The 21,006-nt window shown below is 43.6% G+C and overlaps 1 protein-coding gene across 3 annotated transcripts in view; it reads left to right on the top strand.

Annotated features, from left to right (window-relative positions):
• The window catches only part of COL11A2 (collagen type XI alpha 2 chain), a 163,123-nt gene that overhangs the window by 99,631 nt on the left and 42,486 nt on the right, over nt 1-21,006 (top strand). For 2 of the 3 annotated variants that reach the window (XM_077286192.1, XM_077286191.1), the window contains 21 exons: nt 1,687-1,833; nt 2,140-2,328; nt 3,248-3,307; nt 4,536-4,577; nt 4,851-4,913; nt 5,006-5,080; nt 5,372-5,458; nt 5,533-5,589; nt 5,711-5,764; nt 6,722-6,775; nt 6,901-6,954; nt 7,034-7,087; nt 8,199-8,252; nt 8,339-8,383; nt 8,995-9,048; nt 9,130-9,174; nt 9,283-9,381; nt 9,467-9,520; nt 12,080-12,124; nt 18,123-18,176; nt 19,823-19,867. In XM_077286192.1, the coding sequence (XP_077142307.1) occupies nt 1,687-1,833; nt 2,140-2,328; nt 3,248-3,307; nt 4,536-4,577; nt 4,851-4,913; nt 5,006-5,080; nt 5,372-5,458; nt 5,533-5,589; nt 5,711-5,764; nt 6,722-6,775; nt 6,901-6,954; nt 7,034-7,087; nt 8,199-8,252; nt 8,339-8,383; nt 8,995-9,048; nt 9,130-9,174; nt 9,283-9,381; nt 9,467-9,520; nt 12,080-12,124; nt 18,123-18,176; nt 19,823-19,867 (1,431 nt within the window). Of the gene's footprint in view, nt 1-542; nt 888-1,686; nt 1,834-2,139; nt 2,329-3,247; nt 3,308-4,535; nt 4,578-4,850; nt 4,914-5,005; nt 5,081-5,371; nt 5,459-5,532; nt 5,590-5,710; nt 5,765-6,721; nt 6,776-6,900; nt 6,955-7,033; nt 7,088-8,198; nt 8,253-8,338; nt 8,384-8,994; nt 9,049-9,129; nt 9,175-9,282; nt 9,382-9,466; nt 9,521-12,079; nt 12,125-18,122; nt 18,177-19,822; nt 19,868-21,006 lie in introns of all 3 variants that reach the window. The other variant, XM_077286193.1, reaches the window with a different exon arrangement.

Below are 21,006 nucleotides of genomic sequence, written 5' to 3'. Positions count from 1 at the left end.
GTTTTTTTTTTTCCTCCATAAATTAATTTATTCATCATCCCATGGATAATGGGATTTTGTATATACTCCAGTTCTAGAACTTTATAACTGTCCCATTGTCACAAACTTTGAGACAGTGTTTTTGGAAGATTTGTTTCATAAGTAAATTGAGCTCGGGGTTCCCTGTCTGTTTATCTGTGTTTTCTTCACATTAGCTCTAGTTTTCTTTATATAATAACTTTTTCCTTGAAGAAGCAGAATCCATGATTGTGTATGTAGAACTGGAGAAGATGCAGAACGTTGTCTTCTCCACTGATTTGTTGTTAGGACAGTTCTTAGTCTGGAGGATCAGAGTACTCCCTTTAGTTTTCCTTGCTGGGCGACATCTAGTTCCTGCATCCATTGACCGTCGTCTGTTCATCACATGTTTTATTCATGTTTATTTTTCTCTCTTTTTCTCCAATCCATTTTTTTGTCTGTGTCCCATGTGTTCCTCATTGTCATTACCTGCCCTGAAAACCCCATGTCCTCCTCCCAATCTTACCTGCCATGGCCATTGGCAGAAAAACAAAGCCAAAAATCACAAGCCACCAGCCAAGTCGAAGTCAAAGGTGCCTCCTCCGGCAAAGAGTACTGGCAAAGTGAAAAATGGTGTTGTAGGCAAAGCCCCCACCAAGCGAAACACCCCAGTGAAAAATTCTGTGGGCAAAGCCCCCACCAAGCGAAACACCCCAGTGAGAAATTCAGTGGGCAAAGCCCCCACCAAGCAAAACACCCCAGTGAAAAATTCTGCGGGCAAGGCCCCAACCAAGCGAAACACCCCAGTGAAAAATTCTGTGGGCAAAGCACCGCCCAAGAAAAAGTTCGCCGCTGCCAAGAGGAGGAACGTGGGAAATGGTTACCAGCAGGTAGAGCAAAAACAAAGTATGCAGATCCCAGGGACGTGATCTGACATACATGACACCCGCTCCCCAACAGTTACCCCATGATCCTGCCTTTTATAGGATATGGGCGTTTACATGGAGATGTTGATGATATTTGTTTGTCCTCGTTTTGCATCGTGTTTTCCATTCTCTGCTTCTTGCTCCGAGCTTTGGGTTCATTCATTGTTGTCTATGCAAAACAAGAGACCTCTGAGCAGAACGATGCCCACCCTCCCGCTAATCCTTGGCCCGACTCTATAGAGTATACATATTGGCACAAACGGTAAAGACTTCAATGTAATTAATAATGGCATTGACCACTGCAAATTGTCCTTTTCGCAATACTGTTGGGTTGTTCTGTTTCTTCAGGGCTCTCATGTTTCGCTCTTGTGTAACTGTTGTTACATTGAATAAATGAATGACATGAGTCCCACATCCCCCATTGCCTGATGGGAGGACATCATCTGACACGATTTACGATTGGATTCATTATCTACCGCTCGGCGGACATTGGTCACGCGGCTAATAATGACCCATCTGAGTAAATCTACAGCATGATGGGGACGAGACCTTGTTCTCCTCGAGTATGAGGAGTAAATTGATAACAGACTAATGCTTGCAATTTTATTTTTTTTCCCCTTCTATCTCTTGAACTTCAATTGCTGGACCCTCATCTATTTCCACTCCTTCCCTCCATTCTCCACTTCCTTTATCTTCTCCTTTCTTGCTATTTCTCATGCTGTCCTCTTTTCCTATAAATTCCTTACCTACCTTGGTTATTAAGGACCCTGCCCAGACCACTGAACCTGTTATGACCCCTGAGCCCACCGTTCTAGAACAGAGCCCAGATTATACTGTATCACCCGTCGGGGAGGATGTTTATGAGGTTTGGGAGGAAGAACCCACTCAAGAAGTTCCACCCAATCCACAGGTAACCACCGGCTCCACTATCAGGCAGTGATGGACTTTACAACATCTGATGCTCTAGGACTTTATATTTTTCTGGACCACAAGTTAAAAAAATTAGCTATTTGCGAAATATATATTTTTTCCAAGTTTTAGGCTGTGTCTTCACATGCCCGGCCATTGGGATTCTCCACATTCCCTCCATATGTTAATATATAAAGATTTAGTACATATTCTGCCCTTGTACAATGATTTGGGTATTTTATCTCACTTTTTCCTCCTGTCATTCCTTTCTTTATCTGTATTCTCACCTTATTTGCCCTTCCAAAAGGAAAAGGAAAATGCTCCTTCTACAGATGTCAAGGGTAGTGATTCCTTCATAGAGGAATATGTGATCGGAGAGGAGGAAAATCCAACAGTCGGGCTGGACTATGAGTATGTGTACAAGGATTATCATGAGGGTTCGGAGAGTACACACCTGGGTCCAGTTCTCTCTGCCGAGACTCCTGAGAGTGGAGGTGTAAGTCTCACAAATCGTATGAGAACATCGTGCCCTACAATGTTTTATGAGACTCTGAGCACAAATCGTTCTTCTCTCTCCTTCCTTGGTCCTTCTGGTGTTCGTTACTTCTCGCGTCTCAGTTTCTTTGTCTTGTTCGTCTCTGTGTCACTCAATGTCCAGTCACTGATACTTATTCTTCTCATCATTTTCCATTTCTTCGTGTGATTATTTTTTTTCTGGAAAAATTGTATGTCATTGACCACTTTTCCATGTCGTGTCTTCTTCCCCTCCTGTACATGTGTTAGGGTCTTCTCCCGTCTTCACTCCTCTTCTTATGTCCCCTCTCCATTGTCCTCTTTGCTTTGTCTCTTCTTGCTCAGATAGATGATGATGTCGCGGTGACATCACTTTCTATTTTGTGCTGTCAGAATGGAGTAATCCTATGGTGACTAATGACATCTAGAGGATTCTTTCTGACTCTGGCTTATGGCATCATAGCATTCCCGATATGCCCTGGAAGTTTATGATGTGCCAGAAGTGTGTATGGGACCCTGCACATCGCAGCTTGGCTGAATTAGATGCGTTGTATAGTCAGCTATCGCTTATTCGGGCCTCATATTATTGGGGTCACTGTGCAGTGATATCGTATGTACAGCCTTCACGTATCAGCTTTGTTATCTGCATATCATGGGCTATAAACCATTTGCTTTAAAGTCATTTTATAAGAAAGTTCAATTTTAATAAAAACTTAAATTTTGAAGTACATTTTCTTAATTATGTAGATATTAATAAGATAATGTTATGGAATATTCCGCCTCGTTATATGTCATGTCCATAAATACATTGTGTGCACAGGGGGAACAGTTAGGAGATGCTTTAGAAGACTAAGTGATACTAAATAACTGTGTCTTTGTGGTTATATGTGTGCTACCCACAGGCTATCAGTGGTCCCCGCGGGCTGAAAGGAGAAAAGGGTGAAGCCGCTCACATGGAGTCGGTGAGTACGTGTAGCAGGCACATTACACACATGGTGCCGATATCTATCCCCAGGAGGTTCAACAGAAGGGAGGACTAGAACGCTTTACTTTACATCATATATATATATATACACACATATTTTCATTTTCTGGTTTTGATGGGCTGACTTTTTTGGACAATTTTGCAATGTGCAGCCTTATTGGTTTTCACATGATTTAGCCTCGAAGCAAGTAATTGTAAAACTTCCTCGTAGTTATGAGCAGCACAGAGACTTTCCTTCTCCCAGGTCTGCTGCCATAGATCTGTGTCCGAACATCCTGACCAAGGCTTGTTAGCGCCCCCACCTGCCTTTACCTGATGCACGTCTCCCTAGACGCCTCCAACTACAGTCCTGATAGTACAATTTATCAATATCCATAAAAGGGGTATTCCCATCTCCAAGATCCTATCCCAATATGTAGTAGATAATATTAGTAAATACCTCCAATTATAAATGTAGTATAGTTCTTCTGATTCATTAGCTTAGGTATCTATGGTTGCGACCACTCCTATAGTGACAGTTAGTTAGCTGTTAGCGGTCGTAACTATGGATACCTAAGCTATTGCAATTCCCTGCACATGGGGTAAGCGAAATAGCGAATCAGAAGAACTATACTACATTTTCAATTGGAGGTATTTGCTAATATTATTATTACACCTATTATATATTGGGAAAGGATCTTGGATATGGAGATGCAACTTAAAGCTATCAGAATGGCTGCATTTATCTTTGGATGCAAATTAACCATAATTACCAAACTTTGCTACTTTTACTTCACCTTCCGGCGGCCATACTCATTAGACTAATGTCAGGTGAACCCCCTGATTTCGAAGGGACCTTCTGACCATTGTATTAGATGGAATGGCTGACTATTCATTTGGGAACTGTCAGGTGAAAACAAGGATTGGGCATATTGCATTTTTGTATGCCTGATCCTTTGTACTCAAGGCAGATAAGCCACTATGGATGTCTGCAGCATCTTACTCCCCTCTCCCCATTGAAAGAACATGTACACAATGGGCCAAACTGAGCTTACATGTCTATGGGGAGATCGTAAGGATTAGGGTGCAGCCATACAAGCGTTTGTGTTACACCTATAAAAATATAGACCAAGCTTAACTATTATATGGCGGATGTTTACTGTGGTGACTATAGTAAATTACTGATAATGGTAAGGTCCTGACACTCCTTTGATTTTCTTTTCCAGGGTTCGTTGGTGGAAGGCCCACCAGGACCAGAAGGGCCTGCGGTATGTATGATATTCCTACTAATAAAGCTATCCATGAAGGCTCAATGACATTGTTGTGTTGATGAATGTAAGTGTTTATCAAGAACGGTTCACGGACACACAAGACCCAAAGATGACCATGAAAAATTACGCCTCTCACAGACATCCCGGATATCTAACTCATCATTCATGACACTTTATTGTAGCCTTTACAAGTTGTCTAAGGTCTAGTAAATAAAATGTAATTTACTGACGTTCACCGTGATCCAAATCTGCTTTTTTCCTCTTTATTAGGGTCACTCCGGTCCCCCTGGAATACAGGGTCATCCTGGACCCGTTGGTGACCCTGGAGAGCGGGTACGGAGATTGCCCAGAAGGGTTTCCAAATCAATCTGATGCCTTTCTTATATTTTTTCAGTATATAAACTCTTATTTTTCTCTCATTTTAGGGTCCCCCGGGCAGACACGGCCTCGCGGGCGCCAATGGATTACCAGGACAGCCCGGCAGCTCCGTTATGCTTCCTGTAAGTGTTCATGAATGAATCTGGAGGGCAGATCCATCTGTGATTTTCATCTAGAGATTCTGCGATCAATTGCAACTGATTAGAGCAGCAAAATTGTAAAATACAAAATGGCTAAATCTGTAATATTCTTGTAAAACGTTGTGGAGTTGTATCACAAACTCCAGCACAGTGTGTAAAGGATACAAATACCTAACTGGAGCTTAAAAAATAGCTATTAAAATTCTGATCATGTTCTCTGTTACCAAATTGTGTCCAATGTTCTAACTCTTTTACTCCATTGGATCCGCGCAGTTTCGGTTTGGAGCCAGTGGTGGTGACAAGGGACCGATAGTTTCTGCACAAGAAGCTCAGGCGGCAGCCATCCTCCAGCAGGCCCGGGTACGAATCCACCCCAGGAATGAAGGTCTGGAAGGTGTCTTGTGTAATATACTTAATATATGTTGTGTCTGCAGTTGGCTCTCCGTGGGGCCGCGGGACCAATGGGTTATACGGGGCGATCTGGACCCCTGGTAAGTAGTCAGAATTGATTTCTATAGGGTTATACATGTAGTAATCCATGTAAATATTGCCGAACTATAGTAATAATGTTTATTTTGTGTTGTACCTCTTTATGAATTCATTTTTCTTTAGGGACCACCAGGAAATAATGGATTAAAGGGCGAACAAGGAGATTTAGGTCCTCAGGTAATTAAGTAAGCAGCAGCACATTGCTTTGTAATATCCTTACATCAAACTAATAAGATCAATTTATCTTTTAGTTATATGTAAATTAAAGAATCTGTTAAAGATATTTGTGTTAATAGAGAAGAATGTCCCAACCTGCCCATTCATTATATTAAAAGCCAATAGGAAACATGTACTGCGCCACCTATCCTGTGGGGGCACTGCAGATAAAGCTGTTCGCTGAGGACTCTAGTAGTGAATCACTCAGTAATCAACTTTTTAGGAGACTTCCGTAACAAAGAGGTTTAGATAACCTAAACAACCTGTATTTAATAAAAAAAAGAATAAAGTATAAGGTTGCGAGAGACCTAGAGGAATATACGGATGTGCTGGGTTGTGGCATGTCATTATGAATACAACTGTAAAAGAAACGGCCAGGGAACACATCTGTCATGTCTAATGTATTGATGGATACGACAGGGTCTCAGCTATCCACTATTGTATGGAAGCTGCCATATTGCTTTGGGTTGGCACAATTGCCTAAATCTTGGCCTTACTGAGGTTCGCTGCTTTTTAGTCCAATCCTTTGATTATTGTTCTTGCAATTTAATTGAATAACTATATTCATAATTGTTATACTAATCCAAGAAGACAACCCCCTACATTATAGAGGGGGTCCGGAGTTGCAAGTGAGAACAGAGAGACGCCCCATGAATGCATTACCCGACAATTGGTCATCAGAACGGCCCCTATGTAATGCTACATAAGTACATGGGCAATGGCTGATTACTGAGCGTGAACACAACACCTTTACAATGAACGCCAGATGATTCCCTAATACCCAGTGACATGTCTACGGGATATTTTGGGGAATATTTTTTTTCGAAAATCATGTTAAGCATTAAACATATTGTAAAGGATGAAGAGAAACTGGACACAATTTGTTCCTCTGTAACAAGGAATTCTTAACTTTTCTAGGGTCAAAGAGGACCTCAGGGGCTGTCTGGACCTCCTGGAAAGGCCGGGAGAAGGGTAAGGACACAGCTTTGTTGTATGGGATCTTGTAAGGAAGGTGCAGAAGATCTCAGCGCGGCTATCTGGGGTCTCGGTCAGAGGACCCATCTCATGTACATGTTCTCTGATGGATTATCTCTTAGGGTCGTTCCGGTGCTGACGGGGCTCGTGGTCTGCCTGGTGAATTTGGTAATAAGGTAAGTTTTATTCGCCCCTGTTCTTCCATGTCTTGGCCGTCACAGTCCAGTGTGTTAATAATCTTTGTGTCTGTGTCAGGGTGAACGTGGCTTTGATGGGCTGCCGGGATTGCCAGGTGAAAAAGGTCATCGGGTAAGAAAAATAATTGATTCCCTTTATGATCCTTTTTTCATCTGTAAAGTATGGTAACGTTCACATAACAGACTCCATGAGAATTAACAAATGCCCTGAAACACGTTCTCCTAGGGCGCTGCGGTCTTCTATAGATAAAGAAGTCCATGATCAATGATTCCCATATGGAGAATGTGGGTATAAGCACATTGCGGCTTTACCTCTATTCACACCGGTGGTGATGGTTTTCAGTAAACACTTGGAAAACTAGCACGGATGTGTACATAGGCATTAATTGTAAAAGCAAGGCACAAGGATGTCTTCTTGGGACTTACAAAGATACAGCACCCTACAATGAAAAGTACAAAAAAGTCCAAGTTTTTTTCTTAAATTAGTGGAATTCAGGACAATCCCTTTATTTGACATAAACAATTTATCTATAAATGCCTGCACACAATTTTTCACAATTAAATTCAATAGCAAAAAAAATATGATACAAAACTCAACAACAGCAAATGTAAACTCATAACCAGTATTGTTTCCACAGTAAGTCCCACATCTATGTTCCCATCTACTTGATTTCTATCTATATCCTCCCTTCTTTTTCTTGACAGCTCTGGCATTAGAGGAGCCTGAGGAGGGCGGCGATAGATAGAAAACAAGTAGGTGGGAAGGAGCCCTGAACTGCTCGGCCCTCCGAGGGTGCTCCTAGGTTTAAACTGTTTTCTAGGTATAATGTTTTTTAGGTGTAAACTATGGATTTTCTTAAAAAGGTTTCAAGAGGAGGATACAATTCTTCAGGCCACACGTCTTCCTCATCACATATCATCTGACATTTTTAATATCTATGTTCAAATTATTGTTTTTATGAATATACGGTAATTACGTTTGGAAAATGTTAGAACTTTTCTCAGATGATTACTGTTAAAATGAATAATTCCGAATCTCAACTGATGCGATGTTGTATGGAGCACAGAAACTCACAACAAGAAGTCATTAGTTTACTTGAAGAATAGTTTGTTGCCCAGATGAACAAATGAAGTTCTGCGCAGCAGTTATAAACAGTACGATATGCGGTGGTGAAGTTGTAAAGTTCACAGGTCCACTGATAACAGATCTCTGGTGTTTTTAGGGAGATGGTGGAACCCAGGGACCTTTGGGACCACCCGGAGAAGACGGAGAGAGGGTGAGTACTGACCGCGGTGCTGTTTGGTCCTGATGACTCCTCACCCTATGATCAGTGTCTGATATTCTCATTTCTATGTCTCTTAGGGAGGTGATGGAGACGTTGGACCCCGTGGACTTCCTGGTGAACCAGTAAGACAGTTTTTTATACTTTTTTCTAATCAATTACAGAAACTGTAAATATTTGGAGATCGATTTTCAGTCTACAATGAAAATTTTAGGATCACTCGTAACTTTTTTGGAATCATCAATATATTATTTTTATTTGTTTTCTACAGTTCACCCGCGCTATAAATGTTAAATCATAATATGCAAAGTGTTTTATCATTGTTACATATCATTTCTGGAAGTGCTGATACCAGATAGATCAGTATATTTCTGTATTAGATACATGTAAACTATGATCCTTACTAGTGGCCTAGTCCTGATCATAGTTCGGATCATAGCCCTGATCATAGTCCGGATTATAGTCTGGATCATAGTCCGGATCATAGTCCTGATCATAGTCCGGATCATCGTCCGGATCATAGCACAGGTGATAGTCTGGATCATAGTACGGATCATAGTCCTGATCATAGTCCTGATCATAGTCCAGATTGCTCCTCCGTAGCTGACACTACTCACTGCCCGATTATGGAGTATTTCTCCTTCCAGACAATGTGATAAGTTCTTCTGTATGTTACATTGTAGGTAATACTCACTTGTATGCACTGTAATTAGTTGTCATCTTCATGTTTCCTTAGGGTGTCAGAGGTTTGCTTGGACCTAAAGGCCCTCCTGGTGTTCCTGGCCCACCGGTGAGCACCCTCCATGGATTTGATGGTCTGTATACCAGGGTGATGAATGATTTGTAAGTAACACCAGTCTTATCTCTGCAGGGAGTCAGAGGTATGGATGGAAATGTGGGGCCAAAAGGAAACCTGGTAAGTTAAATCCCCCCTAACATTAATTATAAAAGATAAGTGGGAGTGATAAAACATAGGCTGTAAGAGGTGTACATAACTAGAGTGCTATGCTTTTCTATACTTTAGGGTCCACAAGGTGAGCCCGGCCCTCCAGGACAGCAGGGAACTTCTGGGACACAGGGGCTTTCAGGGCCTCAGGGAGCTCAGGGACCCCCAGGAGAGACTGTAAGTATCACTTTGTTCAACATAATAATGATAAAGTGTAAGACGGATTGTAAACTGCATCTAATATTTATATATTTACATACAGGGACCAAACGGAAAACCCGGCCTCCCTGGCATCCCCGGCTCAGACGGGCCTCCTGTAAGTATCTGCTGGCCGTCCAACCTATTACATGGCCCACTTTCCATCACACATATCTTTTGTCTATCCGTGATTGTCTGACTTATCTGTCCAAAAATAAGACATTAATGTACATCAACTATCACATAAACACATATCCTTCTACTATGCAGGTGATATATATATATATATATATATATATATATATATATATATATATATATATATATATATATATACAGTACAGACCAAAAGTTTGGACACACCTTCTCATTTAAAGATTTTTCTGTATTTTCATGAGTATGAAAATTGTAAATTCACACTGAAGGCATCAAAACTATGAATTAACACATGTGGAATTATATGCTTAACAAAAAAGTGTGAAACAACTGAAAATATGTCTTATATTCTAGGTTCTTCAAAGTAGCCACATTTTGCTTTGATGACTGCTTTGCACACTCTTGGCATTCTCTTGATGAGCTTCAAGAGGTAGTCACCGGAAATGGTCTTCCAACAATCTTGAAGGAGTTCCCAGAGATGCTTAGCACTTGTTGGCCCTTTTGCCTTCACTCTGCGGTCCAGCTCACCCCAAACCATCTCGATTGGGTTCTGGTCTGGTGACTGTGGAGGCCAGGTCATCTGGCGTAGCACCCCATCACACTCCTTCTTGGTCAAATAGCCCTTACACAGCCTGGAGGTGTGTTTGGGGTCATTGTGCTGTTGAAAAATAAATGATAGTCCAACTAAACGCAAACCAGATGGAATAGCATGCCGCTGCAAGATGCTGTGGTAGCCATGCTGGTTCAGTATGCCTTCAATTTTTAATAAATCCCCAACAGTGTCACCAGCAAAGCACCCCCACACCATCACACCTTCTCCTCCATGCTTCACGGTGGGAACCAGGCATGTAGAGTCCATCCGTTCATCTTTTCTGCGTTGAACAAAGACACGGTGGTTGGAATCAAAGATCTCAAATTTGGACTCATCAGACCAAAGCACAGATTTCCACTGGTCTAATGTCCATTCCTTGTGTTCTTTAGCCCAAACAAGTCTCTTCTGCTTGTTGCCTGTCCTTAGGAGTGGTTTTCTAGCAGCTATTTTACCATGAAGGCCTGCTGCACAAAGTCTCCTCTTAACAGTTGTTGTAGAGATGTGTCTGCTGCTAGAACTCTGTGTGGCATTGACCTGGTCTCTAATCTGAGCTGCTATTAACCTGCGATTTCTGAGGCTGGTGACTCGGATAAACTTATCCTCAGAAGCAGAGGTGACTCTTGGTCTTCCTTTCCTGGGGCAGCCCTCATGTGAGCCAGTGTCTTTGCAGCGCTTGATGGTTTTTGCAACTGCACTTGGGGACACTTTCAAAGTTTTCCCAATTTTTCAGACTTACTGACCTTCATTTCTTAAAGTAATGATGGCCACTCGTTTTTCTTTACTTAGCTGCTTTTTTCTTGCCATAATACAAATTCTAACAGTCTTTTCAGTAGGACTATCAGCTGTGTATCCACCAGACTTCTGCACAACACAACTGCTGGCCCCAACCCCATTTATAAAGCAAGAAATCCCACTTATTAAACCTGACAGGGCACACCTGTGAAGTGAGAACCATTTCCGGTGATTACCTCTTGAAGCTAATCAAGAGAATGCCAAGAGTGTGCAAAGCAGTCATCAAAGCCAAAGTTGGCTACTTTGAAGAACCTAGAATATAAGACATAATTTCAGTTGGTTCCCACTTTTTTGTTAAGTATATAATGCCACGTGTTAATTCATAGTTTTGATGCCTTCGGTGTGAATGTACAATTTTCATAGTGATGAAAATACAGAAAAATCTTTAAATGAGAAGGTGTGTCCAAACTTTTGGTCTGTAATGTATGTATATTTTAGCATTCATGGTCTGAGAATGACATAAGCAAGTGACAATACTGCAAAACTGTGTAAAATCATCATTACATATGGCTGCTATTGGCCGCTCGGCCTCCCAAAGATCAGAAGATTTTATAGGCAACTCAGTATCGTAGGTTGTCCTAGGGAAAGCTCGTCCAAAGTGGCCAATTGTGATCAGATGTTTGTGATAGTCGGCAGCAGACTATTGTCTGAATGGGATCTGTCAGGATGGATTTTTTCATCCATTGTTCGTTGGAGCTACATGTGCATGGTGGGAAGAGACAATTATTTCTCGCTTTGCATTGATCCAATGTGTTTTTTTACACTGTCTTCAGCCCGACATGACGATCCGACTAACAAATATTTGTCCTCTTTGTGGCACATCGAGATCTTATGTATGGCCTCCTTCAGAGGGAAGACCACACAGCCAAGGATAGTATTTTTAGGTCTTTCACATTATGAGTAAAGTAATTTTGTATTTTAGACAAAAGTCATTACATTCCTGTAAATGTTGGGGAAGAACAATATCTTGGAGGCTCCTTCCACTGTCTCTGCTACATGTGCTGTGCGTTACATTTGCTATGAGTTATCGGATGTCACCATTTGTACTGAACAGGTCACGTTGACCGTGATCAGGGTCTCCATCTGTCCAACTTGGTTATTTTGATCACATCCTAAAATGCTTTCTTCTTCCTCTAGGGTCATCCTGGTAAAGAAGGTCCTGGAGGATTTAAGGGCAACCACGTGAGTGTGACTTCTAATGCCTCCTCAGATTCTTGTATTTTATGCTAATATCATGATGGGTTCAGTCTGTCATCCATAAAACGTGAGAAGATTCCTGCATTGATTGTGGGACTCGCGGCTCCTCCAGACTTATGATGACCACATCGGGGTCCTGGATGAGAATCGTGGTTTATCATATCCAACATCTTGTAATGATAAAAATATCACAGATCAACAATCCAGATATACAAGTGAAGAACATCCCTAAATCCCCAAGAAAACTTATTTTTCTTTCAAATATGTTTATTATATTTTACGTTAAGGCGTAAGAATAAAAAATAAAGTCGAATATATCATTTCAATAATGTACAGATCATATAAAAAAGAACAAAAAACAATAGTATTAAAATTACACAAAGGAAAAGGGAAGATGAGAGGGCAGGTTAAGGGGACAATACACATATAATGAAGAGGTGAGAACCAGGAATTGATATGGATATGATGTATTATGGGATATGATTATCCAAAAGATAGCCTAGCGCTTGGCAGGTCCAGATGTGCTATCCAAAACCTTTTAATCTGTTCTCCAACCTGTTCGGCTTCATTGTACATAATATCTTAATTAATGAAGAAATTAAGTCATTTTTTTTTACTAGGAATGGCAATCAGTGGAATTCATACCCAGCTTTAGGTTTCCCCCAAAACAGCTGAGTCTGACCTGAAGTCTTAAATGCCAGGCCCTAAAATGACCATTCATGTAATGGGGTGATCCATGGTAAATATGGAGGCCCTGGGTATGTCCGAGTTATAGCCGTAATGTGGCTTTCTGCTGTGCCTCCTGAATGTGGGACTCGCCACTAGTATTGAGCCACCCCCCTAGTGTTCGAGTTCGGTTCGGTTCGTCGAATTGGGGCGTGTTCGACGAACACCGTCGAACCCCATTGAAACCAATGGCAGGCAAGCACAAACACATACAAACACATAGAAAACACATAGAAAACACCTTAAAAGGTGTCCAAAAGCTGACAAACTGCTCAGAAGACACAACAAACATGGAAAGGTCACCAGTAGATATAGTCATGTGAAAAGAAAAGAGGTGGAGGAGTAAAAGGAGACACAGATATAGGCATGTCATGCCCTTCTAAAATCAAGAAAGGCTGGAGTAAAAATCTAAAATCAGCCTACCAACACCCAGACGTCGTGACAAAAATTTTTAAAAAAGAAATATCTTTAGGTAGAATGGCGGGTCCATTCAGAACACTTTCCTTAGAAGACGTAGTGGTTTCCCCGTTGGGAGTCGTGCCAAAAAAGGAACCCAATACATTCAGACTAATCCACCATTGGTCATATCCAAGGGAAGGTCAGTAAACGACAACATTGACGCGGAACCAAATACAGTACTATATACTGTACCTCCTTTGACGAGGCAATCAGGCAGGTCAAGAAGTTGGGAAGGGGCACCCTAATGGCCAAAACAGACATTGAGGGGGCGTTCCGGTTACTACCTGTGCCTCCGAATAGTGTCCTCCCATTGGGCTGCTTCTATGAAGGAGCATACTACATAGATCGCTGTTTGCCCATGGGGTGCTCCATATCCTGCTCACTATTTGAGGCTTTTAGTTGCTTCCTCGAATGGGTCGTCATGGATTTTTCTAAGGGGGCACATATTATACATTACCTCGACGACTTCTTATGCCTGGGCCCAAAAGATTCGCCACAGTGTGAATACACGCAGTAGTCCACCTGTGAGAAGGAGTGAGCTGGAGGGAGAGCGGACACCTCAGAGCCGAGGGGTTAGATTGAGAAAGGAAGAAGGCGGTGTAGCTTGCTTCATGGGTGGGGTACTCTGCTGAGTAGCAGAAATTGCTACTAGGCCCAAAATTATTTCCTGGGCTAGATGCAGTTAAAAATTAGTAATTAGATAAACAGGCGGTGTAGCTAGCTTCACAGATGGGCTACTCCGCTGACGTGCAGCAGACACTGCTACTAGGCCCCATACGATTTACTGGGTTAGATGCAGTAAAAATTTACGGTAGATACACAGGCGGTGTTGCTAGCTTCACAGGCGGGCTACTCCGCTGACGTGCAGACACTGCTACTAGGCCCAAAACGATTTACTGGGTTAGATGCAGTAAAAATTGAGATACACAGGGGGTGTAGCTAGCTTCACAGGCGGGCTACTCAGATGACTATCAGACAATGCTACTAGCCCAAAAGGATTGGCTGAGCTAGATTACACCAAATGCTGTGACAAACACTTGCACAGCACTGGCTCAGACCTGCCTGGCAAACAGTGCTAGGAACTGCTGTAACCTACCCTGAAAAGGGCTGATATTACAACTAGTCCCAACTCCCGACTCCCTAAACCTATCTCTATCTAACTGAAAATTCGCTCTCAAAAAACATTCTTAGGCTACTTTCACACACAGCATATTTGCTGCGTATTTTTACGCGCGCGTATTTTGCTGCTGCTTTACCTGCGTTTTTTTACGCAGGCAAAAAACGCAGCTGCTTTCACACACAGCGTTTTTTGCTGCGTTTTTTGCAGCTGCGTTTTTTTCAGCATTGTGTACTGAAAATAAAGTTTGTTTGAAAAAAAAAAAAAGGGGAAAAAAAAAAGAGTCATTGAGGTAATTTCCTGTCTTTATGACTCAGAATACAATACACACTGGAGTTAACATCATGTCGATTTTGCCAGCTGCAATGGCCTTGAGCCAAAGACGCCTCAGCAAGCGGAACAGACATCAGCTGGGGTTTACTAACCCCACTGTCACTAACCCCAGGTTACTAGGGCAGGCGTCAGTCAGACGCCCCCCCTCGTAACCCTGTACGGTAAGGGTATGTTCACACGATCCTGATTTCAATCCTTTTTTTTCAGGACAAAAACCGCAGCTCTTGGCAGAAAACGCAGGTGCGTTTTTGGTGCGTTTTTGATGCGGTTTTTGATGCGGTTTTTAGTGCGGTTTTTTATGCAGTTTTCTCTGCAGATTGTCTGTGTTTGACACAAATAAAGCTTTAACTGCAGTGGGGGAAAAAAAAAAGAAATGATGTCATTTCCTTGTCCAACCCTTTTCTTCTTCCATCCTTCATTTTGGGACTAAACACCAAAATGAGTGGACGTGTTTTGAATGACAGCGCTCCGCAGAGTGCTGAGCGTAGGCCAGATCACAGCCCGCGGATCCAGCTCTATCCAGCTATTTAAGTCTACGTTCACATTTGCGGTCTGCGCCGCAGCGTCGGGCGCCGCATGCGTCATGCGCCCCTATATTTAACATGGGGGCGCATGGACATGCGTCGCACTTGCGTTTTGCGCCGCATGCGTCACTGCAGCGCACGCATCCGGCCGCAGAGGACGCAGCAAGTTGCATTTTTGCTGCGTCCAAAATCAAAAAAAGGACGCATGCGGCGCACAACGCAAATGTGAACATAGCCTAAGTGCCACGTATTTAAGTGCCACGTATTTCTTTGCCACGTATCACGTATTTCAGTGCCACGTATTTCAGTGCCACATATTTCAGTGCCACATATTTCAGTGCCACGTATTTCAGTGCCACGTATTTCAGTGCCACGTATTTAAGTGCCACGTGCCACGTATTTAAGTGCCACGTATCACGTATTTCAGTGCCACGTATTTCAGTGCCACGTATCACGTATTTCAGTGCCACGTATCAAAGTGCCACGTGCCACGAATCAAAGTGCCACGTGCCACATATTTCAGTGCCACGTATCAAAGTGCCACGTGCCACATATTTCAGTGCCACGTGCCACGTATCAGTGCCACGTATCAAAGTGCCACGTGCCACATATTTCAGTGCCACGTGCCACGTATTTAAGTGACACGTGCCACGTATCAAAGTGCCACGTGCCACATATTTCAGTGCCACGTGCCACGTATCAAAGTGCCACGTGCCACGTATTTAAGTGACACGTGCCACGTATCAAAGTGCCACATATTTCAGTGCCACGTATTTAAGTGACACGTGCCACGCATCAAAGTGCCATGTATCACGTATTTCAGTGCCACGTATTTAAGTGACACGTATCACGTATAAGTGCCACGTGTCACGTATTTAATTGCCACATATTTAAGTGCCACGTATCAAGATTTTCCATGGAGAACAGACACATCCAGAGATATATCTGCTCTCCACGGCTGCAGCAACACACTGACAGGAGCCATAGTTCCTGTCGGTGTGTCACTGCGCATGCGCGAGCGAGTTTACCGGCGGTCATTGACCCCGGCACTCTCGCTTAACGGCAGTGCTGCGTGGGAAAGTTCAACGCAGCTGTACTGCTGTTAACCGAGACGCCGGAGTCATTGAACTCCGGGACAGTACGCGATACACTGCTAGGAGCTTCGTTCCTGGCAGTGTATCGCCGGAGAGCAGCCGATCGGCGTGGGACACTCGTTTTATGGATTCTGCGGACAGGGAGTATGAATTTGGTTTATTATTTTTGGATTTTTTCCTGGAGGATCGAGGGCTTCGCCTACAAGTGTGCTGTTGGTGAGTATATACTCTGTGTTATGTGTTGTATGTACTGTGTGTCATGTATGTGTATTGTGTGTAGGTGTTTTGTGTAACTTTACAATTGTGCTAAGTCGCCGGACACAGGGACAACTCTCCCATCCTAATACCGGATGGGAGTAGTAGTCCCATACGGCGACTTAGCACAATGGTGGCACTAGCGTCGCATGGGGACACACGCACACACGCACACAGACACACACACAGACATACACACACACACAGAAGGACTCCATGCTGCTTCACTGGGGGGCGGGGGCTTCCCTCTTCCTGTCCGACGTCACGTCCGGTCCTGGGTGTCAACCCCTCCGTACAAAGACGCCGACACCCAGGACAAAGGCGCTGTGTGTGGAAGGTAATATGGGGCCCTAGGGGGATATGCAGACACGCCGCTGCGTAAAGAATTGACATGTCAATTCTTTTTACGCCGGCGTGTTTGCAGACAAAAGCGCCGCGTTTTTTTGCGGTGTGTCTGAACGGCAAAGTGAATTTCTCATTCACTTTGCCGGCAGACGAAAATGACATTGCGCATTTTTGAAAAGCGCCCGCAAAATAGCGCTCAAAAATGCGCTATGTCTGAAAGTAGCCTGTCTGTATAGCGCCCACAGCAGCAGCGGTGCCATCTAACACTAAGCTGCAGCAGTGAGGAAATGGTGGCGATGGGGCAAATGGCTGGTTCTTATAGAGCAAGGAGTGACATGTGACATACACAGCCAATGACACATGCCCTTGCTTGTGTGCATCACATGCACATTGCTGTGTGTGCGCACTGCTGATAGGCTGAGAGACTGCACCGCCCCCCTGTAAATGCGGGGAAAAAAAAAAAAGGAGATCAGCGTTATTTCAGCACAGATCTATCCCCCACCCAAACACCCCCCCCCCCCTCCCTCGCACACTATACATTGAAACAGTCCATTAACAATGATAAACAGTTTTGATGTGAAAATCAAGTTAGGTTTTTTGGTGAACGAACAGTTATCGAACAGCCGGATTTTAAGCAAAATGTTCGAGTTCGGCAAACGACTCGAACACCGCCCAAAACAGCTCGAATTTGAAATTGGCGAACACTTCGACTCGAACACCGCTCATATCTACTCGCCACTATGAGGTCTCTGTGCCCTAATGGGATATATGGGAAGACGTTGTCATCATCCAATAGCCACGTTATAATGCCAACACATTCACCAGTTTGTCCAAATTTTGAACATAATGCTGAAATATTGGCAGATTATTGCTATCTATAAAATGTCATCTAAAAGCCATCCCATGAATCATTTTGCTTATATTATTTCTGTGAATTTCATCACTTTATAAAGCTTAGTCAGGAATGACTGCAAAACGTACATCCGATCCCACTCATAAACGTAAGAATATTTCCCCAGTCATATCACTATCAATTATTGTTCTGCTTGTGATACTCGTTCCTAGATTGTGCCATGGAAATGAGAGAAATGTGTTCTTCACGGTCTAATAAGTCCTTCTCATATCTCTAGGGTCCTTCTGGTCCTCAAGGTCCAATTGGTTATCCTGGACCCCGCGGTGTGAAGGTACTGGAAACATAACCTCTTGATTAGCTGTATTCCGTTAATTTGCATTCATGTGTTATTACTATAGTTCGATTTAGGAGACTGATGCTTGTAATAATTTGTGTGAAACCCTAAAAAATTAAGAAAGTAGGAAAATATTTTCATGTGGCGAAGAGGTAATGAGCAGAATACTGCATAAAGCACAGGTAGAGAGCAGCATTGCAATACATGTAGTACATGTAGAGAGCGGTACAGCACATGTAGTACAGGCAGAGCAGTACAGTACATGTAGTACAGGCAGAGCAGTACAGTACATGTAGTACAGGTAGAGCAGTAGATTACATGTAGTACAGGTAGAGAGCTGCATTACAATACATATAGTACAGGCAGAGAGCAGTGTAGTACATGTAGCACAGGTAGAGCAGTACAGTACATGTAGTACAGGTAGATAGCAGTGTAGTACAGGTACATAGCAGTACAGTACATGTAGTACAGGTAGATAGCAGTGTAGTACATGTATTACAGGTAGAGAGCAGCATTGCAATACATGTAGTACAGGCAGAGAGCAGTGTAGTACATGTAGTACATGTAGAGAGCAGTACATTACATGTAGTTCAGGTAGAAAGCAGTACAGCACAGGTAGAGAGCAGCATTACAATACATGTAGTACAGGCAGAGAGCAGTGTAGTACATGTAGTACAGGTAGAGAGCAGTACAGGACATGTAGTACAGGTAGAGAGCAGTACAGGACATGTAGTACAGGTAGAGAGTAGTACAATACATGTATTACAGGCAGAAAGCAGTATAGTACATGTAGTACAGACAGGGCAGTACAGTGCAAGTAGTACAGTTAGAGAGCAGCAGAGTACATGTAGTACAGAGCAGTACAGTACATGTAGTACAGACAGAGGGCAGTATAGTATATAAAGTACAGAGGGCAGTACAGTACATGAGGTACAGAAGAGGGCCATACAGTACATGTAGTACAGGTAGACAACAGTACAGTGTATGTGGTACAGTCAGAGAGCAGTACAGGACATGTAGTACAGGTAGACAGCAGTACAGTATTTGTACAGACGGAGAACAGTGCAGTACATGTAGTACAGAGAGATCAGTGCAGTACATGTAGTACAGACAGCAGTACAGTACATGTAGCATAGAGAGCAGTATAGTATATGTAATAAAGACTTGGCAGTGACGTACATGTAGTACAGGTAGAAAGCAGCAGAGTACATGTAGTACAGAAAGCAGTACAGTACATGTAGTACAGGCAGAGATCAGCAAAGTGCATATGGTATGGGTAGAAAGCAGTACAGTCCATGTTATACAGATAGCGAGTAGTGTAGTACATGAGGTACAGGTGGAGAACAGAACATTAAATATAGAAGAGTGGAGGACAGTATAGTACATGTAGTCCTGGTAGAGATCTGTACAGGTAAAAAGCAGTATAATGTATGTAGTGCAAGTGGAGATCATTACTAGTAGAGACAGGTACAGTACATGTAGTGCAGGTAGACAGCGGTATAGTACATGCTGTAAAGGTAGACATCAGTGCATGTGGAGAGCAGTACAGTACATATAGTACAGGCAGAGGGTAGAGAAAAGTGGACCTTCTCCATATGAATGTTTCTGAGGTTTTGGTTATCCCTTTGTCTTTATTTTTATAGGGAGTTGATGGAATCCGGGGGCTGAAAGGACACAAGGGAGAAAAGGTAAAGAATAATCGTGATTTGTAGGCTCCCACCTGCACACTGACCAGTATACCGCTCTCTTCGTACCATTCCTCAGCTACGATCCATTAAGTTGGATCGCCCCCACGTGCAGGGCAATGGGGCACTCAGGACCGGGTCCGTCTGTCTCGGTTCCGGGGATGTCACGGTGGCCCGACCCGGTCCGTGGCCCTGCTGAGGGGCGCCCAATCAATGGTGAAAGTTTGTCAAGTGTTTGTGACGCCACCTGTGGTATTCGGTCAGGATGACCGACGCTGTTAGGGGTCCGCTGGGGTGATGGAATGGCAGCTAGATGATATACCTTCCCACAGGTGAAGTATGTCCCCAGGGCTTCCCAAGATGTGTAGATGGTGATAGTGGACGTTGTAAGGCGCGATGAAGAACGATGACACAAAGGTTGCAGCCTCTTTACCTTTTACTGAAGACTTCAGCATCCGCAGTCCAGAGTACCGTTCACAGGGCTGGCTGAGTCCGGCCGGTCCGAAGGCACATCCAGAGTTCCCTTAGCCAGGAGGAAATCAATAGCATTCCTACTAGCGCCTGTGTGTTGTAGTACCTCCCTGCTGAGCACCACGGGAAAGTCCTCACAACCTTTGTAGATGTTTCTCTCTCTCTGTCCCCCAGATCGTATGGATAGGACAACCTGTATGACGGGGTAGGCCTGGATTTAATTTATAGGGACCCTAGTGACGCCCCTCTCCCACAGTTGCCTCCGTGTCTTCTTAGGTATTTAGGTCGGGCAGCCAACTTGGAATTGACTGTCCTGCCGTTGTCTGGAGTAATGCGTAGAGTCAGTACTCCCTCGGTGTTCCGGCCACCGGCTACGCGCCTCGGAAGGAGGCTGCCGATCTCGGGGCAGAACTCCTCCCGATGTTATCTCCTTGTGCTGTGACTTCGGTTCTCACTCTCCACAATATACTTTGCTTCGTGTCCTCTCTTAGGATGCTGCCGCAATGAAGTGCAGGCGCAGCTCCGTAACTTTCTGTCTCGTGCTAGGCCGCTGTCAGGATCCCACCCCTGACAGGTCCTCTCTGGGTCTCACCCAGGCAGCTTCTCCTCTCACTAAATGTTACCTGGGCAGAGCCCAGCCTGCTTCTGACTGACTTTCTATCCAACCCACC

The sequence above is a fragment of the Ranitomeya variabilis genome, chromosome 2 (genome assembly GCF_051348905.1).
Source record: "Ranitomeya variabilis isolate aRanVar5 chromosome 2, aRanVar5.hap1, whole genome shotgun sequence".
In the NCBI taxonomy this organism is placed as follows: Eukaryota; Metazoa; Chordata; class Amphibia; order Anura; family Dendrobatidae; genus Ranitomeya; species Ranitomeya variabilis.
The sequence above is the reverse complement of the archived record's forward strand: the minus strand, read 5'-3'. Positions and strand labels throughout refer to the sequence as shown.